Genomic DNA, 27657 nt, shown 5'->3' on the forward strand with positions numbered 1-27657 from the left:
CTAATACTGCAAGAAAGCAAGAGCAGAAACTTCAAACGCGTTTTTCTCGAAAGCACATTTTTAAAGTCCGTGGACATCGTCATTTTAAAACTACTTCACCGATTCTTTTCAAATTTGGAACATATTTTCTACATATAAAATACCAGACCCCAACGTTTTTCTTTTTTTTTTACTTTGGGGAGATTTTACAGATGAAAAATGGCGGATTTTTTCGTGAAAAATCGCAGTTTTTACTTCAAACAGCCACAAAAATTTCATAAAATTTTTTTCAAGTTAAATAAAAACGTTGAGGTCCAGAAACACATCTATTAAAAATATTTTGCTCTGATTTTTTGACTTCAGATGATTCTGTGCTGAGATACAGTGTTCACCGCAAATCCTGTTTTTTTTTAAGGCATCCTCGAAAGTGCTCCGTCACCGGTTCATTTTTCAATATTTTTCTACGAAAAAAATACGAAATGTTCTTTTAACAATGCTTTATATAATGCAAAAAATTAGAATACATTTGTTTGAACGATAGCTCTAGAAAAAAATCGTGAAAATGGTGTTTTTTTTACCCGTTAGACCCTACACCCCCCCCCCCCCCCCCCCCGCTTATGGCTTCCTTTTGGGATAATCGAGTGGAGCCACCGACCCAATTCATCCTTGTCCCATTTGCGATGCTCTTATTGACCGGATTGATTGATTGATTTAGCAGAACTGAGACTATCCGTGATAATAAAGTAGATATCCTGATGACCGTGAAGCGGCTCTACCCAAGGCTCAGTGAATGGCTGTTAACTTTGCGATGTAAACTGAGCAAATATGAGGCGCTACCTATTTCGTTAAAAACTCAAAATCCCATCGATTCCTCTATTAGAGACCTGCCTGTAAAGTACATTTTGGCAGCATCGACGTGTCTATAACTAGCCTCGAAAGTTCTTGGAATCAAAAGTAGACTATACGAATCCGATGATTCCACGAATTTCTTGCTGCATAGCCAAATCGAACTGGACACAGAAGAGTTGTCATAGTCTGGGATGTAAACACGAGTTGGAGAGTACGAAGAAACCGATTTTAACTTAAAACACCTCATTATAACACGTTTTTTTTTGTTAGCTAACAGCAACTTGTAATCTTCAAAGCATTTGTGTAAAATTATTTGAACGACATGTTTATCAAATTAGAGCCGAAACTGAGATTACGATTCTGCGTTCACCAGATTTTTTTTCGGACCAGATAATCGAATCCGACATATAAACGATTTAAAAAAAATTACCCACAAATTTTTTTACTACTCCCAAATGTAAAAATGGTTCAAAATGTTTTTTGAAAGAAATCGTTGGAAAAAAGAAGAGTCTGCTAGTCAGATTTTGAATGCAGATAAGAGAGAACTTCATTTCAAAAATACATCTTCTTCGTTATTTGTAACCCGTTTACTACGTGGTTTCAAAAACGCGTGAATGACTTACTAGAAAACTTTAAAAAAAGTGGTTTTTGAAGGTGTTCATTTTCTAGATCATGGCTTTTCTAGAAAGTGTTTCTCGTTTTTGTATGCAAAAATAAAAAAAAAATAGCCTTGATTTTTGCGTTTGGGATTTTGCAAATAAAGTTAATGAAGCCGGGAAAAATCCAACCTATTTTCAATGAAATCCAGGCATCCGGCCCGGACCAGACTTTTATCGTAATTTGTATCAAATATCCAGGCACGTCCGGGTAAACCAACTGGCAAACTTACTATAGAGAAACCATCCTGATTATGAGAATTGCGTTCCAATATTTTATAGATAATCTTTTACTCCTAGAACAATAACGCTTAGATTAAGGTTGCCAGATTGCTTGGTTTTATCCGGGTTGATCCGGATATTCAACATCGAATTTGGGAAAAATCCGGCCCGGCCCGGTTGCCCGGATTTCACTGGAACAGCTCGGATTTAGCCCGGGTTTATTTTCATTCTCAAATCAAACTTAAAAAAAAATATGTTTTAAAATTTGTTTATGCGTCCAATATTTTGACCAACTTTAATATAAATAATCATGAAAGGGTATTTGAAAGCCTAAAATACGATTAAAAATTTGTTAAATTAAAATAAAATAAGAGTCGTATTCGGCAACTCTGAAGATTAATAAAATAAATTTCAATGGCAACGTTTTTTGGCAACACTTAGTAAAACAACAAAACCAAATCAGTCAACGTTTTTTGGCAACACTTAGTAAAACAACAAAACCAAATCAGTCATTGATCCATTCTTGTGAGTGACAGACGTGTTTGAGTGAATCTCTTAATTGGGACTCGTAAAATCACAAAAAAAGGCGTAAATAGTTGGTGGAATAATCACAAAAAGCGCAGATTGTCAAGGTTGCTGCAACGAAAAGTTTTTTTTTCTGTTCCGGTCTCCGGTAAAAAGACAGATTGGTACAGGGAGCGCGAATGTTGAAAAAATGTTTCTAACTCGGCCTCAGGTAGAAAGACGGAATTGGCTCAGAGAGCGCGGATGTTTAAAGTAGCTGCTACGAAAAAAATCGTTTTTGATTCGGCCTGCGGTGGAAAGATGGATTGACAAAGGAAGCGCAGATTTTTAAGGCTGCTGCTACGAAAAACATTGTTTCTGATTCGGCCTCCGTCAGAAAGACGGATTGTCACAGGGAGAGCAGATTTTTAAGGCTGCTGCTACGAAAAAGCTGTTTCTTATTCGATCGCCGATGGAATGACGGATTGGTACAAGCAGCGCAGATTTTTAAGGCTGCTGCTACGAAAAAAATGTTTCCGTTGAATATAAAACAGATTAGCACGGAAAGCGCAGATTTTTAAGGCTGCTTCTGATATGTGATTGTTTCTGATTCGACCTTAGGTGAAAAGGATCAACTGGAAAAGCACAGATTAGGAAGAATGTTGCTAAGAATGTTTTCGAATTGTTCCGGCTATGATAAACAAAGACAGAGCGACAGGAAAAGCACAGAATGATAAAAATAAGGCTATTGCTAGAAATCTTTTAGGTTTGCTCTGTCTCTGGTAAAAAAAAAGCCATAGCAACATGAAAATCACAAATTCGTTAAGCTGTTGATAGGATTGTTTTCGAATTAAAGGCTGCTGCTACGAAAAAGTTCATTCTTTTTCGGCATCCGATGGAATGACGGATTGGCACAAGGAGCGCAGATTTGTATGGTTGCTGCTACGAAAAACTTGTTCCTTATACGGAATAAAATTTTTGTAATGGTTGTATTCAGCAACTCTGAATATTAATAATATAAAAAAGTATTCTATAGCAACCTTTATTATTTTGGCAACACTAGTCAAAACAAACAAAACATTGTCTATTCTTGTGAGTGACAGACGTGTCTGAGTGAATCTCTAATCTGATATTCGTAAGAATCGTAAAATCACGACAATAATGGCATAGCTGTTGGAATAAGCACAGAAAGCGCAGATTTTCAAGGCTGCTGCTACGAAAAATTTGTTTATGTTCCGGCCTCCGGTAAAAAGGACAGATTGGTACAGGGAGCGCAGATTTTCAAGGCTGCTGCTACGAAAAAAATCGTTTCTGATTCTGCCTCCGGTAGGAAGACGGATTGGTACAGGAAGCGCAGATTTTTAAGGCAGTTGCTATTAAAAAAATTGTTTCTGAAACGGCCTCCGTTAGAAAAGCGGATTGGCACAGAGAGCGCAGATTTTTAAGGCTACTGCTATAGAAAAGTTGTTTCTGATTCGGCCTCCGATGGAATGACGGATTGGCACAAGGGGCGCAGATATTTATGGTTACTGCTGGTTTCTGATTCGGAATATTTTTTTTTTTTTTTTGTAGATTTGAAAAGCCTTTGCTAAAACGGGATCGAAGCTTTAAAATGAAGAATATTTGGAAAAGTAAACAACAGCTTTTGCTTGAAATAGAATGTAGAATAAAGATGAAGGATATTTGAACAATAAATTTAAAAAGAAACATAAGTCGATAAGTTTAAAGTTTTCAACAGAGAATAATGGTGAGAAGTAATGTAGAGATGAGATGAAGGATATGCAAAACATAAATAAAATTTAATAAATTAGAATAAAATAGTAGTTGCAGTCGGCAACTCTGAAGATTAATAAAATAAAATAGATTTCAATGGCAACATTTGTTGTTTTGGCAAACTTAAGCAAAACAAACAAAGCGAAGTCAGTCGATGATCTATTCTTGTGAGTGACAAACGTGTCTGACAATTGAATTATTATTGAATATTATTTTTCAAATATCATTTTCATTTACATATGTTGATGTTTTTATTTTCCATTTTCGAAACTTTATCAACTTTACTTCCAAGTTTGAATCATCAATATGAAGGTTTATAAATTTATATTTTGTTCCAATTCTCAATATCGGATGAAGTTCTTTTTTTTATTTGAAATTTCAATCTTCAACTTCTTTTTTTCAATTCAAAACATGTATTTTTCCATTTTTTTTTATTCCGCCGTTAGTTTTGACATTCTGCTCTATCGACTGTTACGCTTAAACTATTACCGATCAAAGTATGAGTCTGGACAACCGAAAATAAGTAGATTCAATCATCTTTTGGAGCGTAGCCAACTGGCACATCAGCTTGTCTGTTTTTTGCCTGTCTCCATCCACAGGTTGTTGTAGGTACATCTTGAACTGACCTCAAATAAAGCGTTAATTTTTTTAGATTATTTCGATACCACCTAGATAAATCACAACTTATCCGCTGGCATAGTGCAGCGAAATGGGATGCCAATAAAATTAATTACCGATTCTGCCCAGAACGGATGGCCTGTCAGTATGATAGTTTTCCAACCGATGATGACCGATCGTCTGAGTCGTGACATTTAAAAAAAACTCGCGGCACCCATCGGTTAAGAGGTTTTCTATAATGTGCATACTTATTTCCATATTGCATCTGCTCTCATCATCTAGGCCGGTCAATTTGCATCTGCAAATGATGAAAATTAATCAATGCTCGATTCTAATTGCCATCATCTCGTTTTACATTTCTCATTCTGCAGCTGTGAAGGATGCAAAGGATTCTTTAAGCGGACGGTACGGAAAGATCTGTCCTATGCCTGCCGGGAGGAGAAGAACTGCATCATAGACAAACGCCAAAGAAACCGCTGCCAGTACTGTCGGTATCAGAAATGTCTCGCCTGTGGCATGAAACGGGAAGCGGTGCAGGAAGAGCGCCAACGGAGTTCCAAGTTTTCCATCAAGGTACGCGGATCCCACTCCTTTTCTCCATGATATCGGAGCAATCGGCGTGCTGACCCAATTCTTATTTAATGATTTCGTTCTCGATTTTTTTTCCTTCCTGCAGAGCGAAGAAATCAACTCGACCAGTTCAGTGCGGGATGTTACCATCGAGCGGATCCACGAGGCAGAGCTACTGGGGGAACAGAAGAGCGGAGATAATGCAATTCCGTACCTGCGGGTCGGGTCAAACTCGATGATTCCTCCGGAGTACAAGGTAGGTTTGATTTGAAGGGTGAAAAGAAGTTTAAATATTCTGAACATTCGTCTTAAATTTTTCGCATGAGTTAAAAAGCAAAAAAACATATTGGGTTAGATCAAGATTGCCGAAATCACAGTAACAGAATTTTGAGAAAGTTTTCATCGCAAAATGTTTGTCACATACCATAGAATTTTGTTAAGTATATTCTTTTATGAAAATTATTTCGTTTTTTATCAAATCCCTCGCTGTTCTGTAGGCGGAATTCGGAGGGGAAATAATATCTCCAGTTGAAAATCTGGCTTTCCAAATTCGGACATATTTTGCAATGAATGACGATTGACGACGAACGTGTTACCTGTAATACCATCATAATCATAATAACTAGAACTACGTTATTCCTAGACTCATTTCTTAATTTACATTTTGGGTTGCAAAGCTTTACAGATAACGCTTACGAATTACAGAATTTTGAGAAAAAATTACAGAATTCGAGAATTTATCTAGTCGAAAAGCAATTTTTTTCTACTTTGACTTGGGAGACGGATTTGGAAGTTCTTGGTGGTGGTATTCGGCGAACTGCTGAATTCCGAATATTGACTTTTTCAACTATTCGGCCAAACGAATATTCGGCGGAATATTCTATTGAGTTTTTAATGATAAAAACTTAAGCGAATATTTCAATGCTATCAGCGATTATTTCAATCAGATGACTCGTAGCTTCTAGGGCGTTTATCACCAAAGAGGTAGCGCTCCTGTGAAATCTGGGATAAAAAATGTCGAAACAGATGCCAAGCCATTTGAAATTGCTTCTCTGATATTGAATTATATGAAGGTCGAATTTGAGCAAGATATCTTCAAAATAGTTGTTGAAAAGATAGATGATCTTTAACCTTAAGCATATCATACTTTCAACCACACGTATCCACACGGTGAGGCATTCAGGACGATTTAAAAAAAAATATATAAAAATGGCAAATTGATGTAAATTTTGAAATTTTTGAAAAATTGTTATTGAACAAAAAATATGAAAAAATAAAAGAGGAATTTGGGTTTTTTAGTTGATTGAGCAAATAATCTGAATAAACCCGAACCAAATTCGGGAACAAATCAACGAATTCCAGGACTCTCTTCTGCTGGTGTTCGTTGATTTCGAAAAAGCATTTGACCGACTGAACCACGAAAACATCTGGGCTGCTCTTAGACGACGAGGGGTCCCAGAGAAACTAGTCTATCTCATCGAAGCACAATACGAGGCATTTTCGTGCAAGGTCTTGCACGACGGTTTCTTGTCCGAACCAATCCTGGTAACTGCTGGAGTGAGACAAGGATGTATCTTATCACCGCTACTTTTTCTCATCGTAATGGATGAGATCTTGACTGGATGGATTGACTGTAGACCAAACCGAGGATTGCCGTGGAATCCTTCAGCGATTGAGCAACTGAACGACCTTGACCTGGCTGACGATATTGTTTTGCTCGCTCAAACACAACAAGACATGCAGAGCAAACTCGACGAACTCACCGAAAGCTCCAAGGCAGCAGGTCTCAAAATGAATGTCGGAAAGACCAAGTCGATGGAAATTAACACAGAAAATCGTTCCAATTTCGTGGTAGCTGGACAACAGGTTGAGACAGTGGAGTGCTTCCAGTATCTTGGTAGCCAGATTACGCCTGATGGTGGTACCAAGAAGGACATCGAAACCCGGATCAGAAAAGCCCGATTTGCGTTTGCGAATCTCCGAAACATCTGGCGCTCACGGCAGATCTCTCTACGAACTAAGATCCGAATCTTCAACTCAAACGTCAAATCCGTATTGCTGTACGGGTGTGAAACTTGGTGCACATATGCGGTGACGACGCGAAAACTGCAAGTTTTTGTGAATCGCTGCCAGCGGAACATCATCCGCGCTTGGTGGCCTGGCAACTGGATCTCAAACGTTGAACTTCATCGCCGGTGTCATCAAAAGGCGCTAGAAATCGAGATTTGGGAACGTAAGTGGAGATGGATTGGGCACACGCTGCGAAGAGATGAAAACAAGATTTGCAGAGAGGCGCTTGACTGGAATCCAGATGGGCATCGAAGAAGAGGCAGGCCCAAAAGCTCGTGGCGGCGAAGTCTAGCCGCTGAAATCCGCACAGTTGACTAGAACCTTGGCTGGCAGCAAGTGAAGACGCTGGCTCCGGATCGCCAGCAGTGGAGATCTTTTATCTCAGCCCTATGCGTCGGTCAATCGGCGCCGGACCCTTAGGTAGGTAGGTAAATTCGGGAAGTTGTAAACAATAATTGGACATCCCGGCAAGATTTGAATTATCTGGTTTCTTTACTGGATTTATGGATAAGCCGGAATATATCCAGAAAATCTGGAATAAACTTTGATCAAAGTATAAAGCGATACCGTTTAGCATTCTCCTGTACGATCTACCTACAGTGAAAGATACACCTTAGATGTTTTGCTGAAACATTACTTTTGGATATTTTATAAATTATCCAAAAAATTTTGAAAAAATTACAAGTCTATAGTAGATATTCGGCCTATTCGGCCAATTTGGCCGAATACTTAGCTCAACTATTCGGTGGGCCGAATATTCGGCTTAACGGTTTTTCGACGGTATTCGGCCGACCGAATATTCGGTACATCTCTAGTGCCCACGTTCCGAGAATTTTGTTAGCTTCACGTATGTAAAAAGTTTTGACATTTTCCGAAATCGACCGACTGTACTTTGTAAACAATCAACATGGAAGCCGAAAGAAGGAAAAAAGTATGCACAGTTACTTGGAAAATCCATTGTTTTCTGCATCTACTTAGGCTAGCAGAACAGGTGAAATTGTTCAGAAATACCGTATGTCGCGTTTTCAAACGGTATAAGGAAACATTGACGACGATTCGAACGGAAACTGCGTGGTAAGATTTTGAAGACAATTAAGAGGAATTCCAATCTGTCGAAACGTAATATACACAGCAAATTTTTTTTTGCTGGAAACCAGCAAAATTTTGCTGGTTTTTGTCCCGCTGACTTTCCAGCAAAATTTCCAGCAATTTAAATTGCTGGAAAAAACAGCAAACGTTAATGCTGATTTCCAGCAATTCGAATTGCTGGAAAATCAGCAATCCAGATTGCTGGAAACCAGCTATTTCTTCCAACACCATCGGCTGTATTTAGTATAAAATTTATGTTTTAATTCAAAATTAAATATTGATTACTGGCGGTGCATATAATAAACAATAAAAACAATTATTTCTTCCTATTTTCAATAAAGTGATATGTATTTATTACCAAAAACACGATATTTTTTTAAAAATACTCTATAACACCGGTTCTGGGCTGGCAGCTTTGTGCCAAAGTGTTGATCATCTCCCACCTGTATCTATCTGTCCAATAAAAACTCACCCTTGACTTGTTATCTGGTTGCTAGAATATAAAGGAGAATAAAATAATTATATTAATTTGACCAAAATTTGTGAAATAGAATCTTACCTCAGCGTACGAAACAAAAACAAACTCCAAATTGACAACTCGATTGCTGATTTTCCAGCAAACTAGATCAATTGCTGGAAAGTCCAGCAATTTGAAAACCGATTGCTGATTTTTCAGCAAAAATGGCAAGAACACAACCGAATGCTGAAAAATCCAGCAATTCGAAAACCGATTACTGGTTTCCAGCAAAAATTTGGATTGCTGAACTTTTCCAGCAATTTTTTTTGCTGGAAATCGAGACAAAAAATTACAGTGTAGCCAGAAAATTCGGTGCTGAATTGAATTCGATTCCGGGAATGAATCAAGTCGTATCGAGCTAGCAAACAGCCAAATCTGACCATAAAACAAAATAGTGTGGCCAAAATCCGTGCTCGGAAGCTATACGACCAGATGCTGACCAAGTTCGACGGATGTCTTCTGATGGACGATGAAACCTATGTCAAGGCTGACCTCGGGCAAATCCCAGGTCCCAATTTTACTTAGCAAATGCTCGGGGGGATGTTCCAGCCAAATTTAAATTTGTTTTTGCCGAGGGCATTTGCAGCTGTGGAAAAAAAGAAAGTTCAGACAGTGACAATGACACCAAAAAGAGTGTCTCCAAAAACTATTTTTGCCGTTCATTCGATCCCACGATTATCCCGTAATGTTTTGGCCAGATTTGGCAAGCTGTCATTACATAAAAGTCATGAATGCACAATATCTTCACAGCCAGATTTATTTTTTTTTTTTCAAAACATATATTCAAGGTTTAAGAATCTACTGTAAAAGTTGTTGAACAGATAAAGCCTTTAAGCCAATCATTGAAACTGTTAATTTTTTTCATATAATCTTAAATAATCACATAGATCATAACGAACAAAGAGGTCAACCGGTCTTATGAGCGTCGTGTACAGGTTACACTTTGTGCCATAGCTAAGTCTTCTCGACCGCAGTTGATTCTAGGGGTTCATAGCAGGCACGGCTTCCGCTGATCATTCGCCGCCGAATCTTACGGCTGGTGTCATTGTCCGCGGTCACTAGCGAGCCGAGATAGACAAAGTCTTCGACTATCTCCAGCTCCTCGCCGTCGATCGTGACCTTGTTATTACTGGACAAGCGGGCTCGGTCGGCCTCGGACCCGCAGACCAGAATATACTTCATCTAGGACTTATTTATCATCAACGCAATCCTTCTTGCTTCGCGTTTCAGTTTGCGGTACATTTCCTGAACCGCCGCAGATGATCTGCCGACTATGTCAATGTCGTCGGCAAAGCAAATAAATTGACTGGATCTGTTGAAAATCGTGCACCGCATTTCGCCCACCGCATCATGCAGCCCATAGACTATCGCCTCGTCGTAGTCCCTTGCGCGATTCGAATGAATTCGACAATACACCCAAAATACGCACACACACACAGCGTTTCATCACTTTGACCAGTCTGGTCAGCTTTTCGGAGAATCCGTTCGCGTCCGTGATTTTCCATAGCTCGTCACGGTCGATCGTGTCGTATGGCTTTGAAGTCAATAAATAGATGGTGCGTAGAGACTTGGTGTTCACGGCATTTTGGAGGATTTGTCGCAGTGTGAAGATCTGGTCCGTCGTAGACCGCCCCTCCATGAAGCCGGCCTGATGAATTTCCACGAATCTGGTTGCTTGTGACGTTAAGCGGCGGAGAAATATTCGGGACAACACTTTGTAGGCGGCATTGAGGACAGTGATCACTGTTCTTTGAAAAGTCCAATTTGTCGCCCTTTTTGTAGACGGGAACCCCCTCCTTCCAATCCTCCGGTAGCTGTTCTGTGTCCTAGATTCGGACCATCAACCGGTGTAGGCAATCGGCCAACTTGTCCGGCCCCATTTTGATAAGTTCAGCTGCGATACCATCTTTGCCAGCCGACTTGTTAATATTCAACTGGTGAATGGCTTCCTAAACTTAATTCTTCGTTGGAAGTCGCTCCACCTTGTCGTTGGCTATACAGGCGGTGTAGTTTCCCCCACCGTCTTGGTCTCCTGCATGTGCGCAGTTCAGGTGTTCATCGAAGTGCTGCTTCCACCTTTTTATCACCTCACGATTGTCCGTCAGGATGCCTCCGTCCTTATCCCGGCTTGCGGCGTGGAGCCTTTGCATGCGTTGAGCTTCTGACAGCTCCTCGAGGTCCTCCTCCTCCAGGCGGCGCTTTATATCCTTTAAAATCCGGACTCGCAGCCTCTTCCGCTGTCGGTGATTTTCCAAGTTTCAACGGGTGCATCTCTGCACTACTGCCGTCCACTCGGCATTCTCTTCGTCCATCTCCCTCCTACACTCCTCGTCAAAACAGTCGTTCAGTCGAGTTCGTTCCACATGTCCGTATGTTCTCCGCAACGCTGTTGATGGTTGTCTTGATGGTATCTCAACAGTCCTCGAGAGGGGCTTCGCAGGTAGCGCTGCTTCGAGCGATTGCGCGTAGTCTGCTGCGACTTCAGGTTGCCTCAGGATACTCAACCGAGATGGGCGTCAGTTTCTTATGTTGTTTATTACGGAGAGTTTTGGGCGCATCTTCACCATCACCAGATAAAGATCTGACTCGCTGTTGGCGCCTCTATAGAATCTGACGTCGATAATGTTCGAAAAATACCGACTGTCTATCAAAACGTCGTCGATCTGTGATTACGTTTGGTACGGTAATCTCCAGGTTTACTTGTGTAAGAGGCGGTGCTGGAAAAAAGTACTACGTACGGCCATTCGTTTGGAGGCGGCGAAATCTATTAGTCTGAGGACGTTTTCGTTATGCAACTGGTACGCACCAATTGTCGGTTTGAATTCCTCCTCCTGGTAGACCTGAGCATTAAAATCCCCGATGACGATCTTGATATCATGCTTTGGGCAGTGGCCGTAATCACGTTCCAGCTGGTTTATAGGGTTTCAATACGATAGCTCATCGCAATGTTCATTGATAACATTCCCAATTCGCTTTGTTTATCTTTTTTTTTTTGTTGAAGAAAGGGGAAGAATTTGGAATAATCTTAACTTTGAACTTTGAATTCTATTCTTTTCAGGGAGCCGTCTCACATCTGTGCCAGATGGTCAACAAACAGATTTTCCAGCTGATAGACTTCGCCCGGAGATTACCAAACTTTACCAATCTGCACCGGGACGACCAAGTGATGCTGCTTCGATGCGGCTGGAACGAGATGCTCATCGCTTCGGTCGCCTGGCGAAGCATGGAGGTAAATTTATAGATTTTTTCTTGAACTGTTGAAAAATAATACTAATTTCAATTTTATCATGTCTACAATTAGTACATCGAAACGGAACGCTCTGCCGATGGAAGCCGGGTGACGATCCGGCAACCGCAGCTGATGTGCTTAGGACCCAATTTCACCCTGCACCGGAACAGTGCCCAGCAGGCTGGGGTAGACACACTGTTCGATCGAATCCTATGCGAGCTGGGCATCAAAATGAAGAGACTGGACGTTACCCGGGCCGAGCTGGGCGTGCTTAAGGCCATTATTCTGTTCAATCCTGGTAATTCAAACGTTTTTCTTTACTCGATAAAGTCTCCCACTAAAGAATTTGCTTTTCAATTTTAGACATCCGAGGGCTAAAGTCACAGAAAGAAATTGACCACATGCGAGAGAAAATCTACGCCTGTCTAGACGATCACTGCAAACAGCAGCACCCGGCCGAGGATGGGAGGTTTGCCCAGTTGTTACTCCGGTTGCCAGCGCTCCGGTCCATCAGTCTCAAGTGTCTGGATCATTTGAACTTCATCCGGTTGCTCAGCGATAAACATCTGGACAATTTCATCATCGAGATGCTGGATACTCCTATGTAAAAAGAAAAAAACTAAACAAAACCACAGTTAAGCAGTGTGCAAGCCGTGATAACGCAAAAAAAACTAGACAGATAGGATGCAAATTGATGAATGTAGAACGCAAATTTACAACCACGACATCGTAAAATCAAATTTAAAATTACATAAGAGAAACGTTCGCTTTTACCACGGTATTCTTCTCCTCATCACATTTATTATTTTGTAATGAAAAGGCACTTACACTATTGCATATTAGGAGCGTTTTTTCTATTGTGTATGTACTGCTTTCTGCTTGTGGCAGAAAGCTTCAAGTTTAGGCATTTTCGTAATTTAGAGCGGTAATTAGCGGAAGACTCCAAAAATTAAAATACAAAAAAAAATAAACACACTTTAATGAAGTTTTAAGCAAATTGTAGGACACAGTAACTTATTACATAATGAATATATTTTAATATATATTAAATCTGATTTAAAGTAAAGAAAATGATTCAAAACAAAACATGGTGCAAATAGATTTTATAAAATAAAACAAAAAAAACAAGAATCGATCTACGATCTACAAATGTTAAAGAAAAAAGAGAAAAATAAAGTTTAACATTATTCGCGCATTATAGACAAACTTAACCCTAGGTTGTTGTTTTTTATTTGTTCCCATTTGTCCCAAAAAATATCGCTGCCGTTAACAAAATGTCTTTGTTCTACAGGAAAAAAAACCATCGAATGAAAACCAAAATTTTCATAGAAAAAATCGCGCAAAGTGTGTGATTTTCATTGTGTTGAATTCATCCCAGTGTTTTCTCGGGACCTGATGACTTGAGAAATGTAATCATCATCCATACATATATTTTTAACAAGATTTGAGCACAAATTATCGGGTGGTTGCTAAACTTCTACGCTATTCAAACCATCTATGAAAAGTACTGAATGAGTTATCTTCAGATTTATCTTTGCCTTGGTTAATGGTCGTTTTTTCAATTGTTTATATATTTTTCGGAAAGTTCATATTTTCGTTTGATAAAAAAATATGGAGGAAAATCTATAGGTTTTAAATTTACACCAGGTAAATTAGGGAAAATCGTTGGATATTTATACTCAAAATCGATTAATTTTCTACTTACACCCCTTTGTTTCAAAACGCCAGATGTAATAAATGTTATTATTTTTTCAGATTTTGCTTCTACTGGGACGTCAGTAAAAGTAATGTAAATACGGTTATAGACTTTCATAAAAATCACTGTTTTTATCAACATTTTAGATTGTGTAGACCGTTAGTCAGATAGATAGATAGTTTTGAACGGTCGTAACTGGCAATCAAAATGTTTTCAGGGAACAGTAAATCTACAGTAAATGTAGAGGATTGTAGGATAAATTCATAGGCTATAGAGATGAAACAATGTAAGTTTCAAATTGAAATCATGCTTAATTTCTAATATATTCTTGTCTGTTCATAGACAACAATATAGTGTACGGTCCTGAACCAATAACATTTTTTAAATTAACCCAATATTTCTTTTGAACTTACTTTTTTTTAACTTATATTTACGGTAGTCGAAAGATAACCAACCAACGATGACGTTTATGTACAATTACTGTTTAAACATTACTGTTATACTGTTTAAACATTACTGTTATACTGTTTAAACATTACTAGGATAATGCGTTTTCGAAAAATCAACTTTGTCCGGCCATAGACAAGTTCCCCCTACAGCCATTTTCTATATTCAACTTTCATTACATGCGTTTTCCTGTGCATAATTTTATGTAGAAGTCCTTTTTTGTTGCATGCGAATTTGTTTGATTTTCATATTTTTAGATTTATATTTTTATAAATCTCTGTTACTTTTTTTGTCAATTTGGCAATTTTTTCTGCTTGCAAAAATAAAACTAAAAAATCTTTTAAGTTTGACATTAACGACCGAGCTTGATCGGAATAATCCTTTCGGATAAATCAATAACAACTTTTAAAACGTTTAATCTGTATACCCTTCAATAGAACCAAATTCTTGAATTTATTTCAATGCACACAATATTTTAATATTATTATTATTTCATTCCCTTCTGACATTTCTTTGCCGAAGTGTCACTTAAAATATACCAAACCCCCCCATCATCATTGTCGTTCATTCGACGATTTATACTTACACTTCCTGTTGATGTGATTGCATTATCTCCCAACTTCCATTGTTACTACTCTCAGTTCCCTCGCAAGTTTTTCGTGGAAAGAAAAAAAAACAACTGTTCTATATTCTGTTCTCGTTTCTTGGGCTCGGTTTTTTCTCCAGGATTCAACGTATGTCAACAAGTTCGTTATCACTTCGAACAATCTTTTGCCCCATTCTTTATATCTATCGCACATCGTTCAGTTAAACGACGAGTACCCCATAACTAGAACAAAAGTTTGTCGTTGTTATGAGTTATGATTGGGTGGCACTCACCCACTTTCTCATTCGACTAGAGGGGGGTATTTTCATTCTCTTCCGAGAAAATGGAGAGCATTGAGGGAAATCAGCAAAGGACTTCACGTGGGTGAAATATTGCGTGGGTGAGAATGAGTTCCACTGTGTTGTCAAACAATCATTCTCTCGTGTGAGAAAATGCGGGCTGCTTTTTATACATTTTAGAGAGCAAAGCTTTCGAAAATGTAGAAGCTTTTTGAAAGGTTTGAAGTTTTCGATGTTACTGCAAAGTTGTCCAGCTCTATAGAGGTACAGTCGTCTTTTGTAGATAGCAATTTTGTTTATAAAAAGTGCATTATGGTGGCGAAGGATGTTATCGAGAATATTTTTATTCATAGGCTCAAAAATGATCTAGGCGAAATTTCAGCCTTATCGAACATGATTTTTAAATGTCTCAAATATGCTTAAAATTAAAAAAAAAACAGGTGTGAATTTGAAAAAAAAAACATAATTATCCGAATATCGACTCTGACTTGTTTTTTTTAACCCTTAGATTGTAATTTTTCCGCTCGGGATAGTGATTCTCCGAACCATAGCAAATTGTTCGATTTTTAACCCCCCGAATCTCGTGACACTTCATTTCTACTGTAATTTAGGATGACATTTCTACGAACTCACAGGAACTTGAACTATCCCCGTGAATTCATGGCAATGTTCTCCTGTACCACTGTAGACACCTCCCTTGTCAAATTTTCTTTCTCTTTCTGGCATGTATAAAAAATCAAAAGGATTGTTGTTCTCATTTTCAACTGTACATAAAATTTTATACTGGCAAACATCTCAACCCGTAATTTTCGGGGGGTTTTTTTTTTTTTTTTTTTAAATATGTCTTTATTTGTACCAATTCATCATTACATTTATATTACATTATTACATTAAATTAGGTGTTCAGTTCAATGATGAACTGTCCAGAGCCCTATAGTTTATTAATCACTATAATTTATTTATTTGCATTAATTTTGCTGAGTGCAATCAAGTATTTTTATGTAGGAGAACATCCTGTAATGGCAAAAAATATTTCAAACTTACTACTAAAAACTAAGACTATCCTATATTAAAACTAATTATAGAGAGAACGAATCTCTGCGATGGAAGACTGCATCGATTTGCCTCTGAAGTTGGAGATGATTTTGTTGGCCATCTCTTCGATCGATTCAATGCCCGCAATCCGATGAAGATCTTCGGTGCTGTGCCAAGGTGGAAGCCGCAAAATCATTTTCAGAACCTTGTTCTGAATCCTCTGGATGGCCTTCTTCCTCGTCGCGCAGCAGCTAGACCAAATCGGAACTGCATACATTATCGCTGGTCGGAATACCTGTTTGTAGATTAACATCTTATTTCGCAGACACAACCTGGATTTCCTGTTGATGAGAGAATAAAGAGATTTAGTATATTTATTACACTTAGATTGAATATCTTCAATGTGATTTTTAAAAGTAAGATTCCGATCAAGTGTAAGTCCCAGGTACTTCACGTGATCAGACCATTCTAATGAAACTCCATTAAAAGTTATGGAATGATTTTCATTAGGTTTTAAAAATTGAGCTCTTGGCTTATGGGGAAATAAAATAATTTGAGTTTTGGAAGCGTTAGGAGAAATTTTCCACATTTTCAAGTAATTCAAAAAGGAATTTAAATTTTGTTGCAATCTACTGCGTACCACCCGTAAATTTCGACCTTTGGCTGAAAGCAAAGTATCATCAGCAAATAATCTTCTACCTTTTCCTTCTGGTACATCAGGAAGATCAGAAGTAAAAATATTGTATAAGATTGGCCCAAGTATACTACCCTGAGGGACCCCAGCTCTAATGAGTGTCCTTTCAGAGCATGAATTTTGATAGCTTACTTGTAAGGTTCGGCTAGTCAAATAATTTTGAATAATTTTGGTGAGATATACAGGAAAATCAAATCGAGCTAATTTAGCTACTAAACCTTTGTGCCAAACACTATCAAAAGCTTTTTCAATATCAAGAAGAGCAACACCAGTTGAATATCCTTCAGATTTGCTAGCGTTAATCATATTAGTTACACTCAAAAGTTGATGTGTAGTAGAATGTCCATGACGAAAACCAAATTGTTCATCAGGGAAAATAGATTTCTGATTAATGTGAATCATCATTCTATTCAAAATAACTCTCTCAAATAGTTTACTTAAAGAAGGGAGCAAACTAATTGGTCGATAACTCGAAGGCTCTGAAGCATTTTTTCCAGGTTTTAAAATTGGAGTTACTTTGGCATTTTTCCATTTATTTGGAAAATAAGCCAAGTGAAAACATTTATTGAAGATTTTAACTAAAAAATTTAAAGTGCTTACAGGCAACTTTTTAATAAGAATATAGAAAATCCCATCTTCCCCTGGGGCTTTCATATTTTTAAATTTTTTGCAAATCAATTTAAGTTCATCAATATTTGTCTCATGAGAACTTTCAAATACATTTTGTTTAGAAAGAATATCATCAAATTCGAGGGAAATTTGAGCATCAATTGGACTTACAACGTTTAAATTAAAATCATGAGCAGACTCAAATTGTTGGGCTAATTTTTGAGCTTTTTCTGCATTCGTTAAAAGAAGTTTAACCCCGTCTTTCAAAGTAGGAATTGGCTTCTGGGGCTTTTTCAGAATTTTTGTTAATTTCCAAAAAGGCTTTGAGTAGGGTTTTATGTCCTCTACTGCTTTGGCAAAGTTTTCATTACGAATGAAATTTAAACGACGTTTGATCTCTTTTTGAAGGTCACAATAAATAAATTTCAAATAAGGATCCCTAGTATTCGGGGGTTATTTGATGTTATTATTCGGTGGTCGGTGCTCATGCTAATATTTTTTTTATTTTAATAAATTGAGATTGTTTTGTTTAGGTAGGTATCGATACTACACAGCAAATTTTTTTTTTGCTGGAAACCAGCAAAATTTTGCTGGTTTTTGTCCCGCTGACTTTCCAGCAAAATTTCCAGCAATTTCAATTGCTGGAAAAAACAGCTAACGTTAATGCTGGTTTCCAGCAATTCAAATTGCTGGAAAATCAGCAATCCAGAGTGCTGGAAACCAGCTTTTTCTTTCAAAACAACCGGCCGTATTTAGTATCAAATTTATATTTCAATTCAAAATTAAATTGAGAATATTGGCTGTGCATATAATTAGCAATGAAAACAATTATTTTATCCCATTTTTCAATAAGGGATTTATTTATTTCGAGAAACACAATTTTTTACAATTTTCTATCAACGGCTCTGGGGTGGCAGCTTTGTGCCAAAGTGTTATCATCCACCACCTGTAAAAAAAAAATTGATTAGTATCTTTTATGGAATATCCACCTGTCCAATAAAAACTCACCCTTGACTTGATGATTGGTTGCTGAAATATAGAGGAAAATAAAAATAATGATATTAATCCGACCAAAATTCGTGAAATAGAGTCTCACCTTGCTCCAGCGTACGAAAACAAACAGACTCCAATTTGACAACTCGATTGCTGATTTTCCAGCAAACTATAGATCAATTGCTGGAAAGTCCAGCAATTTGAAAACCGATAGCTGATTTTTCAGCAAAAATGACAAGACTACAACCGAATGCTGAAAAATCCAGCAATTGGAAAACCGATTGCTGGTTTCCAGCAAAATTTTGGATTGCTGAACGTTTCCAGCAATTTTTTTGCTGGAAATCGAGTCAAAAACTTACTGTGTAAAGTTGGGCGACAGCGACGAACGGCCCACACACTTAATCTTTTCTTCTGTGGTCGGGACGACTTCGACCTGTATTTTCAACAGCTGAAATTACAGGACGATTTCAGGACAGCAAAACAGTACAGGAAAACAACTGTCAAAATGTCCCGTGTGTTCGAAACGTAATATATTTCGTCCCGGTTTGAAAGCTTAGGTTTTGTTCGGCCATAAGTATTCGGTGCAGCTGATATGGACCCGGTGCGCAAGGATTTATAAGTGAAATGATTCGCAAGGTAAGTTTAACTGCCATCCGCGTTTTTTTAATGAAAATAATGAAAATCTTTTTTATTTATTTACAGAGCATGTTTTAATGTTGAATGTGATGTGATGTGCAGAAAAAGTAAAAAAAAATAAAAACCTCGAAATATATTGGAAATGTTAAAAAAGTTGTGTTACTTTGGGCATTGAGATTGATTTTAAAAATAAATTGAATTCAGAACCAGGGGAAAGAAAAAATGTCAAAACTACCTGCAAATTGCAGAAAAATATCGTTTCGAGTCTACAGGCGATTTTGACAGTTGTTTTCCTGAGCTGTTTTTAGTCCAGAGATTGTTCTGTAATTTCAGCTGTTGAAAATACAAGTCGTAATCGTCCCGATCACAGGAGAAAAGATTAGGTTTACAGACTAAGATTGCAATTATTCCGCTCAGGACTTTTATCCTCCGAATAACAGGAAAACAGCTCAAATGACACTCAAGCTGTCAAAAATCAAAAGGTTTTCCTGGGGCACAGTGAGATAGCTAACGAATTCTCGTAGCACTTCATTTCTCCTGAAATTCGGAGTAACATTTTTCCGAATGCCCAGAAACTCGATAAAATTCAGGACGTCAATTTCCTGTGATACGTAACTCTAAGAAACTGTCACTGACATGTGCTTTTTTGGGAGCAACAGTCCACATAGTCGATTAAACCGTTATTGTTATCCGCTAGCAGAAAGGAAGCCCAACAGAAACTGTCGTACGGGAAGAACAGTCTTTTTTTCGAAGCAATCATCGGTGAAGTGTGGCGTAATTTCGGCGTTCATATACCAGCTGTGGTTCCTATAGAAGAACAGAATCGATGCAGGCCGCTGGACTCGAAGATTGAAAAACCCCCGATGAAGATCGATTGGTGGAAGTATCGCTCGTTTCAGTACCACGAATTTGTTGCGAGAGCAGGTATTTTTTTTGTTTTCAGGCTAAATATCGTACAAACTGGAACCTAACACCAGTTTATGCAGTGACGTAGTCATAAAAACAATATGATTACTTAGTATAAATTTGTCTTCTTTATTTAGTGTGAAAAAAAATTACTTTTATTTGGAAAAAATTGCTTTCGTTTTGTGCATAATAAAGGCCTATATTTTTTATGTAAACTAGCTGACCCGGCAAACTTCGTTAAGCCTTTGAATTTCGCAAAAATAATGAACATGTAAATAAGCAGAAAATAGGTAAATAATTATTTACGCTCATGAAACTGGACTGTTACCTTCAAACGGAGTGAAGATACACAGTTTTTTGACTATTTTCGTAATACTTCTGTCATATTATGGTAGTGCCTACCTCCAGGGACAAAAATTTTCGAAGAAGATTGAGTTCCAACAAACTGGAAAGCGAATATCTTCTGGGATAAAGTTAAAAATCTATTTTCTTTCGTTTTACTTTTTTTTCATTTTCAGAGGATCCTTGACACCGATATGTTCAATTTCTATTAACCCCAATATAAGTTCCAAAAAGTGTTTTGTTGAAATGTGTCGTCATTTTAAGCAGTTTTGATCAACTGTCTTTCCTTTTTCGCCAAAACCATGTTTGAAATTTTTTTTATCGTATAGGTACTAAATTTGTATAAATGGCACAACACTTTTCATGGTACGAAATTTCGCGATTTTTTTATTTGATATATTCTCTGTATTAGATAATTTCCTCTTAATTTTTAAAATCATCTTTTTTAAATCGACTTTCACTTTATCATATTTATCGAGAAATGGATGCTTAAGCACTGAACAAAGAAAATTAGAACATTCAATATATGGAATTTTTATTCACAGCAATTTCAAATCAAACGGTTATGAAACCTTTTTTTATTTTGAGATCTTGAATTCAAAATCAGAAATGAAATTTAAAAAAGTCTTCGCAAATCTAATTTAGTTTTCATTATCTCTATTTTGAATCTTGAATCATATTTTTGTCGAGACTAAAATTTTTATTTTCCAAGCTTCTGGTATTTGAAGATGTTATTGAACCAATTATCTGTTCTTGATTTTTGATACTGAGTGTTGGATCAAATTATGTGTTTTATTTTTACAAAGTCAACCCTATTTATATCCTTAATTATGTTTAGTTTTTTAGCACCTTAGTATGAAAGGAATAAGTGGATAGTATCTAACATTTTCTTGGTTTTCTGATGAAATTCACATAGAATTACAAAGTTAATATCATTCTATTCTCGAACTAACTCATAACATTCTTGACGTTTACAAAAACCAAGTAAATCAATTTATGGTCGTCTTATTCTTTTAATTAAAAATAAGACGTTCTCTTGGTGTAATACCATAAATATGAACAGAAGATTCTGTAATGGAATATTTCATGGTTATCTGTTCAGTTGTTTTGGATATCTCAAAACTTCCACAGTCATACGAAGAATATTATTTTTCTTGAATAATATGACAGTCTTTCATTCATTCGGAAAATAAACAAAACCAAATAACGGAGTAAATAAAAGAGATAAAAAAATTTCCCGCGCGTATCCTGGTCAGGCAAATTTATTCTATCTAAAAACCTAAAAATATCCGGGCATTTGGTTTCAAAATTGTCAATCCAAAATCCGGGCAATACCAAGCAAATTTGGGCTAAATTAAGAAACTACTGTCTAACTGAAACTACAAAAGCACTTTAATGTTTTTTTTCTTCTTCGAAACACATCAGAAATTTCTAATCGTATTTTAAGCATCCAGAAACCGTGCATGATTATCATGTTAAAAGTTGCTCAAAAAATTTCGTTTTAGTACGCAAAATAAAAAAAAATTAACTTAATAAGAGATTTTTTTAGTTGGCAAATAAAATGACTAAATCCGGAAAATTCGGGTTTTTTTATCAAAATCCGGACAACCGGGCTGGACGACTTGACCGGGCCCATTAAATTTTGTTTTATCAATTACCCGGTCAAGTCCGGGTAAAACTGGGCAATCCGGCTAGCTTTGGGTAAATAAGCTTAAAAAATGTTATAGTTGCCTTGATGCTGAAGCAAAAATGATAATTTTCGAAAATAGGTTTACTCCATGCCGGCTTATTGCGTTCTTTTTTTTCACCCCATACGGAAGGTGAACAATTACATCCAAGTATCCATTTTACTGGTGCCACGTGAAAAGTACACTTGCAGCAAAAATGGGCGCCAAAACTGCCTATAGAGAGATGGATGAACATCAGTAAGCCTTGATTGCTTTTGGCGCCTTCCTACTCTGGGTGATTCGAATGAAAAAAAAAATGGAAATTGGGTGCCATGACTTTTATTTGATACGAATAAAAACTAAAAATTAATTTTTAAATTCCACGAAAACATTTTCGAAATTATCTCTCCGTTGTGTTATTCTTCGCGTGAAGACGAACACAACAAAAAAAATCGCATGCAAATCGGATGATCCAGTGAAGAGTTTTGCGTGTTCGCACATTTCTGTATGGGCTGTCTCTCTCCCTGTTTTATATATATAGATCTCGGGAGAGAACAGCCTCGAGTCTACAGAAGAATGATGTTAGTTACTGAAAATCTCAGGACAGATCCGTTTCGAACCGACAGTTGAATTTGACAGTTGTTTTCCTTAGCTGTATTCTTGCTCTGAGAATGTCCTTTAATTTCAGCTGTTGAAAATACTGGACGAAATCGTTCCGACCACAGGAGAACAGATTAAGTGTGTATATATGAAATATTTCAAAATTGGCTTCTAAAATATGCTCGATTTTTCATTAGGATCGTAAATTTTGTTTTACTATAAATCATGTGAAAGTGTTTAAAAATTCTTTGGTATTATTTTATGCAATAAATCGAAAGAAAGAAAAAAACAAACATTTCAACACCAAAAACATATATTAATTGAATAAGCTTCACAAATGCTTTCTATTGGATTTTTTTTATTCATTTCATTTGTCCAATACATGTTTTTAATGTGTCGCCACAAATAGCCGTTCTTTGTTTTTTGCTATGTGTGTGGCACATAATTTTCATATGGGAATCAAATTGCGAAAATCTATATAGGATCACACATAGCCCCAATGTGCGATTTCGTTGAGTGTAGATTTGGTTTCAAAGAAATAAGAAGAATTTAATAACAAAAAAAAAGAAAACTCATATGAACGACAAATAAAAAAATAAAAAAGGTATGACAGTAAAACATGGTACCCAGTAAATATCTAAATGAAAATTAAGAAAATAAAAAAAAAACTAAAACGATAAAATAAAGAAAAATTGCAACAAACAACTGCTTCAAGAAATTATACGACAAAATGAAAAAAGAAAAAAAAACTGATGAAAAGAAAAAAAATACACAAATCACAAAAGACAACATCGCAAGTCCTAAAAATTTGTTACTAACAAACATGACGTAAATTAAATGAAAAGTATGAATATGAATAACAAAATTGACCAAAATGACTAAAACAAAGCAAAATTTAGGAAAATTACTAAAATGAGATGAATGATAAGATCTCAAAAACTAAGGATATGACATAAAAAAAATTACAACAACGAATCGCCAAAATGATAAAAATAAGGAACAAAAGCCATGCGCGACGAAAATGAAGAATGTGAAGAAATGAGAACTATTACAATAATGGAATGAATTAAAAGAATTTAAAAAAAAAGTGATAAAAATTAAAATTATCTTAAAAACAGCAAAAATCTCAAGAAAGCAGAAATAACACAAATGTCAAAAAAGAAAAAACAAAGACTTACAATAATGACGTTGACGACAGTCACATTAATTAAAAAATCTCAAAAATCACACAATTGGCTAGAATGATAAAAAAAATATAAAAATTAAAAAAAATGGCAAAACGACTAAAAAAAATGACAAAATTGACACATAACTATGACGCAAGCTTAACAATGACAACAATACATTAAAGGAAAAATAAATGACCCATTCCAGCGTGACGTCACAACGTTTGCAAAACAATTTTTTGATATATTGTATGTAAGTTTTACAGATCATATCGTACATTGTTAAAAATTGTACATTATGAGGTCAAAATTTAATTCTCTACAATTTGAAACCAAAAGTATTTGTATAGAATAAAAAGTTAACAAAATATAAGCAAAAGGAATCGTGACGTCACAACGCGCCTCTTTTTCCACTTTTCAGTTTTTTTTACAACGTCGCATTTTTCTGCTCTTCTATTTGATCAAATTTTATGAAAATTTCAGGAAAGTATCGATTCATTACAACCAACAAATCGCTGTTTTTGATTTTTTCAAATTTTGATATCAATTTATTTTAGAGCGATTCAGTTTCGTGACGTCACAACGCACCATTTTTTTTAAGCAGGGTTTTGCAAAGCGTTGTGACGTCACGAAATTTTATGGTTAGCTACATGAAATAAATCAAAGTATAATCTTAAAATGAATGCTTAGATTACTTAAAATGCTTAAAAACTTAAAAAATAATGTGATTTGGTGATGAAATCGATCCATTTATTCCCAAAAATTAAAAGGAATTAAATCTCAAAGGCCCATATAAGCAGATAAGGTTTGCAACACTGCTCACATCAATTTTATTCGAAGTTTTTTGTACGATCATGTGAATATTATTTAGGACAAAACTAAAACTAGGAAATATTTATTCGTAAAAGCGTTGAAATGTGTTTCTGAATCATTTTAATCTTTAATTGCAAAGGAAAGGAAAAATAAATGATAACTTCAAAGCCTTCGATCTTTTCGAAGATAGTTAATCGACACTAGAGTGCCTAAATCAGCCATCTAATGAAAATCTTATAAGTTGCAAGCTAAAATAGATCCTAGGCCTAACACAAAGTCCAGTGCCAAATTTGGGGATTGGCCCACGGAAATAGAGGGCACAATGAGCCTCAAATTTGTATGGAATTATGAGAAATTGGGTTTGGAAGGACATGAAAACCAAGTTATGCACCAATTTCTGAAGTCCCCATCGGCTGATTTGTTTTAATTATAGTCATTAACAAAACTTTCAATATGCCAAATAGTTTATCTCAAGATTCCATTTAGACAATGGTTTAGTTAAAAAGGTTTTTGAGTTTCAAAAATTAGCTTCTGATGGGTCAAATACAAAAAATACCTGAATGATCGGTAATCGACGGTAATTTTGAATGTTATAGTTGTTTTATGATAACTCTAATCGAAACGCGTTCCTCAGATGAAATATTGTCATAATCAAAGCTTTAAAATACTCAAATTAAAAGAAAAATTGGTTGATAAAGACCTAAATTATTGACGAAAAACGGTTTTTTTATCATGCCGAACAAAATCTACATAATTTCATACAAACTTCAGGTGCGTTGCGCAACCCCTTTCCTTAGAATAATCTGACCCAAATTTTGCATGAGACCTTGTACATATTTGAATTTATTTAATTTTGTAATTCAGTTCAAAGTCTCTTTTGTGAGATTTTATGTGAACACGGGGTTCGATTTGGATTTTCTAGAGACATTCTTTGAGGTGGAAATTTCAATAAGGGCAGTTTTTTATTAAAATAATTTAATAAATTTTATTAATTAAATTTCTATGAAAATCTTATGAATTTTTTAATAAAAAAAGTTAATTTATTAAGTTTACCATGTTCAAAGATTTTTTGAATCTCATCACATTTATTTCATAGAACTAATTTTGTTTGAACATAATGCCAGAAAGAAATAGAAGCTACTAGCGGTGTTTTCCATTCTAACATAGATATATGAAGAACTTGATCTTTTGCAAGATTTTTATTCAAATCACAGATAACTACCTGCTTTATGATTCACAAATATTTTTTTACAAAATCGATGAGGATTTCATTTGTTTATTCTTGAATCCAGCGGTTTTAAGCGCTGTTTTATATGTTTTATTAGAAATGATTAAAAACAACTGAGGTAATGCAAAAAAAAAATATTTTCTTTTAAAACTTGATAATGGATTTCGTTTATTGAAGCACATTGTTGTGTTGAACTTGTATTGAAGAAATACTATCATAGTGTTGAAGTAAAAAGTCTTGAACGTTTTCGAAAAAAGTAAATAAGTTTTCGTGACGTCACAACGCATTCTTTACCCGGGTACAACTCACAACCTGCTAAACCGATTTTCAATCTAAAAATTGCATTAAATTCCACTCAAAAAGTTTGAAGAAACCTCCAATTTTCGACAATATGAGAAATTTCAGTAAATCATAAATTTAAAAACAGTAGAATCTTCGTGACGTCACAACGCTTAAAAATAGATACCTTTATTTACGAATCTAGAGCGTAAACCTGCAGTGACTGTTGTTTATCTTATATCATGCTTAAAAGATGGCTTTTCTACCATCATTTTGCAATTTTTTTATTTGACATAGCTAGATTTTTGACAAAGTTATGTTATAAATAAAGAATATTTGCAAAAATCAATTGAATTTCATACTTAAATTTTTAAATTTCAACGTTAACATACTCAGTTCTTAAAAAAAGTAGCTGAAAAATCTTTTAATGGAAAATGACACTCAAGAAATAACCTTTCTAACGCTATATAATTTATTTTTGGATAATGAAAAAAAAAATCGGTTCTCCAGTTGAGGGGTGCTTGGAATGGGTCAAATAAATTAACGACGTTTTATTATGTTAAAAGTGACACTTAACCATCCTTATGCCATTCGTGTCGAACTGTAATAAATGACAAGATGGTCAAATTTGAGTTATACAAATAATAAATGACGAAAACAAAAAATGACCAAAATAAAAAAAACACAACTGACAAAACTCTCATAAATGATAAAAATACTAAAATGACTGAAACTTAAAAAAATCACATAAATGAAGAAAATACAAAAAAGGCTAAAATCCCAAAATTGACTAAAATTATGAAAAAGATAAATCCACAAAAGTAACATAAATCACAAAAATGTACATTTGCCAAAAAAAATTATTGATTTCAAGTATGAAGTATTCAGTGTAATAGTAATAAGTAATATGAAAAATGCCATAATAGCAATTTAAGTTTTAAAATACAAAAATATCGGGACTGGCAATGTATTATATGTATTATTGTACTATTATTAATGGTTAAATAAATCTTGATGACCTTTGGTTGTCATGTAGAATTGTTTGCTTATCCGAAGAGTTCCTATAATTTTCCCAATAACCCGTAGAAAATGCTGAAAATTCGTAGATTTCTTTTACGTTTTCCGAGATATTGACTATAGAAAAAAGCAGTTTTTCGAAAAAAAAGGGCAACAAATTTTAGAATGCCAGCCAATTCGGAGAAGGGTGGTCCGATTGGAGCAAAACTTAAATTTTTTCTTACTTACATTATAATAAGTCATCCTACTGATTCGGGCTAAATCGGAGAGGGTCGATGCATTTTCAAGGTCAGTTGATATGGAATTTTTTATTTTGTTAAGGGATTTCAACGCCACAGGAGGCATTCGTCTCTACATGGTATGGAATGATCCAACTAATGTTTCCACTCTTTCCAATTTAAAAAAAAAACTGATTCAGTCCATTGCCGATCTATTGAATCGTATCAAATCAGTTCAAAGCAACACCAATACAAAACCAATCGCAACTCATCATCGCTAACGAGCTGTGAAATGAAAACATTCCCCACCTTCTGGGGAAACCTTCCAGTTTCCTCGTTGAAGAAGAAAA

At 35.8% G+C, this 27657-nt stretch overlaps 1 protein-coding gene across 1 annotated transcript in view; it reads left to right on the forward strand.

The window, feature by feature from the left end:
- Positions 1–13281, forward strand: part of LOC129756673 (protein ultraspiracle-like) — a 125529-nt gene extending 112248 nt beyond the window's left edge. The window contains 5 exon segments of the mRNA XM_055753601.1: positions 4973–5174; positions 5278–5427; positions 11906–12076; positions 12149–12374; positions 12440–13281. Coding sequence (XP_055609576.1) covers positions 4973–5174; positions 5278–5427; positions 11906–12076; positions 12149–12374; positions 12440–12684 — 994 coding nt within the window. The 3' untranslated portion in view covers positions 12685–13281.
- The last annotated feature ends 14376 nt before the right edge of the window (positions 13282–27657 follow it).

This window comes from Uranotaenia lowii, chromosome 3 (genome assembly GCF_029784155.1).
Source record: "Uranotaenia lowii strain MFRU-FL chromosome 3, ASM2978415v1, whole genome shotgun sequence".
Classification (NCBI taxonomy): Eukaryota; Metazoa; Arthropoda; class Insecta; order Diptera; family Culicidae; genus Uranotaenia; species Uranotaenia lowii.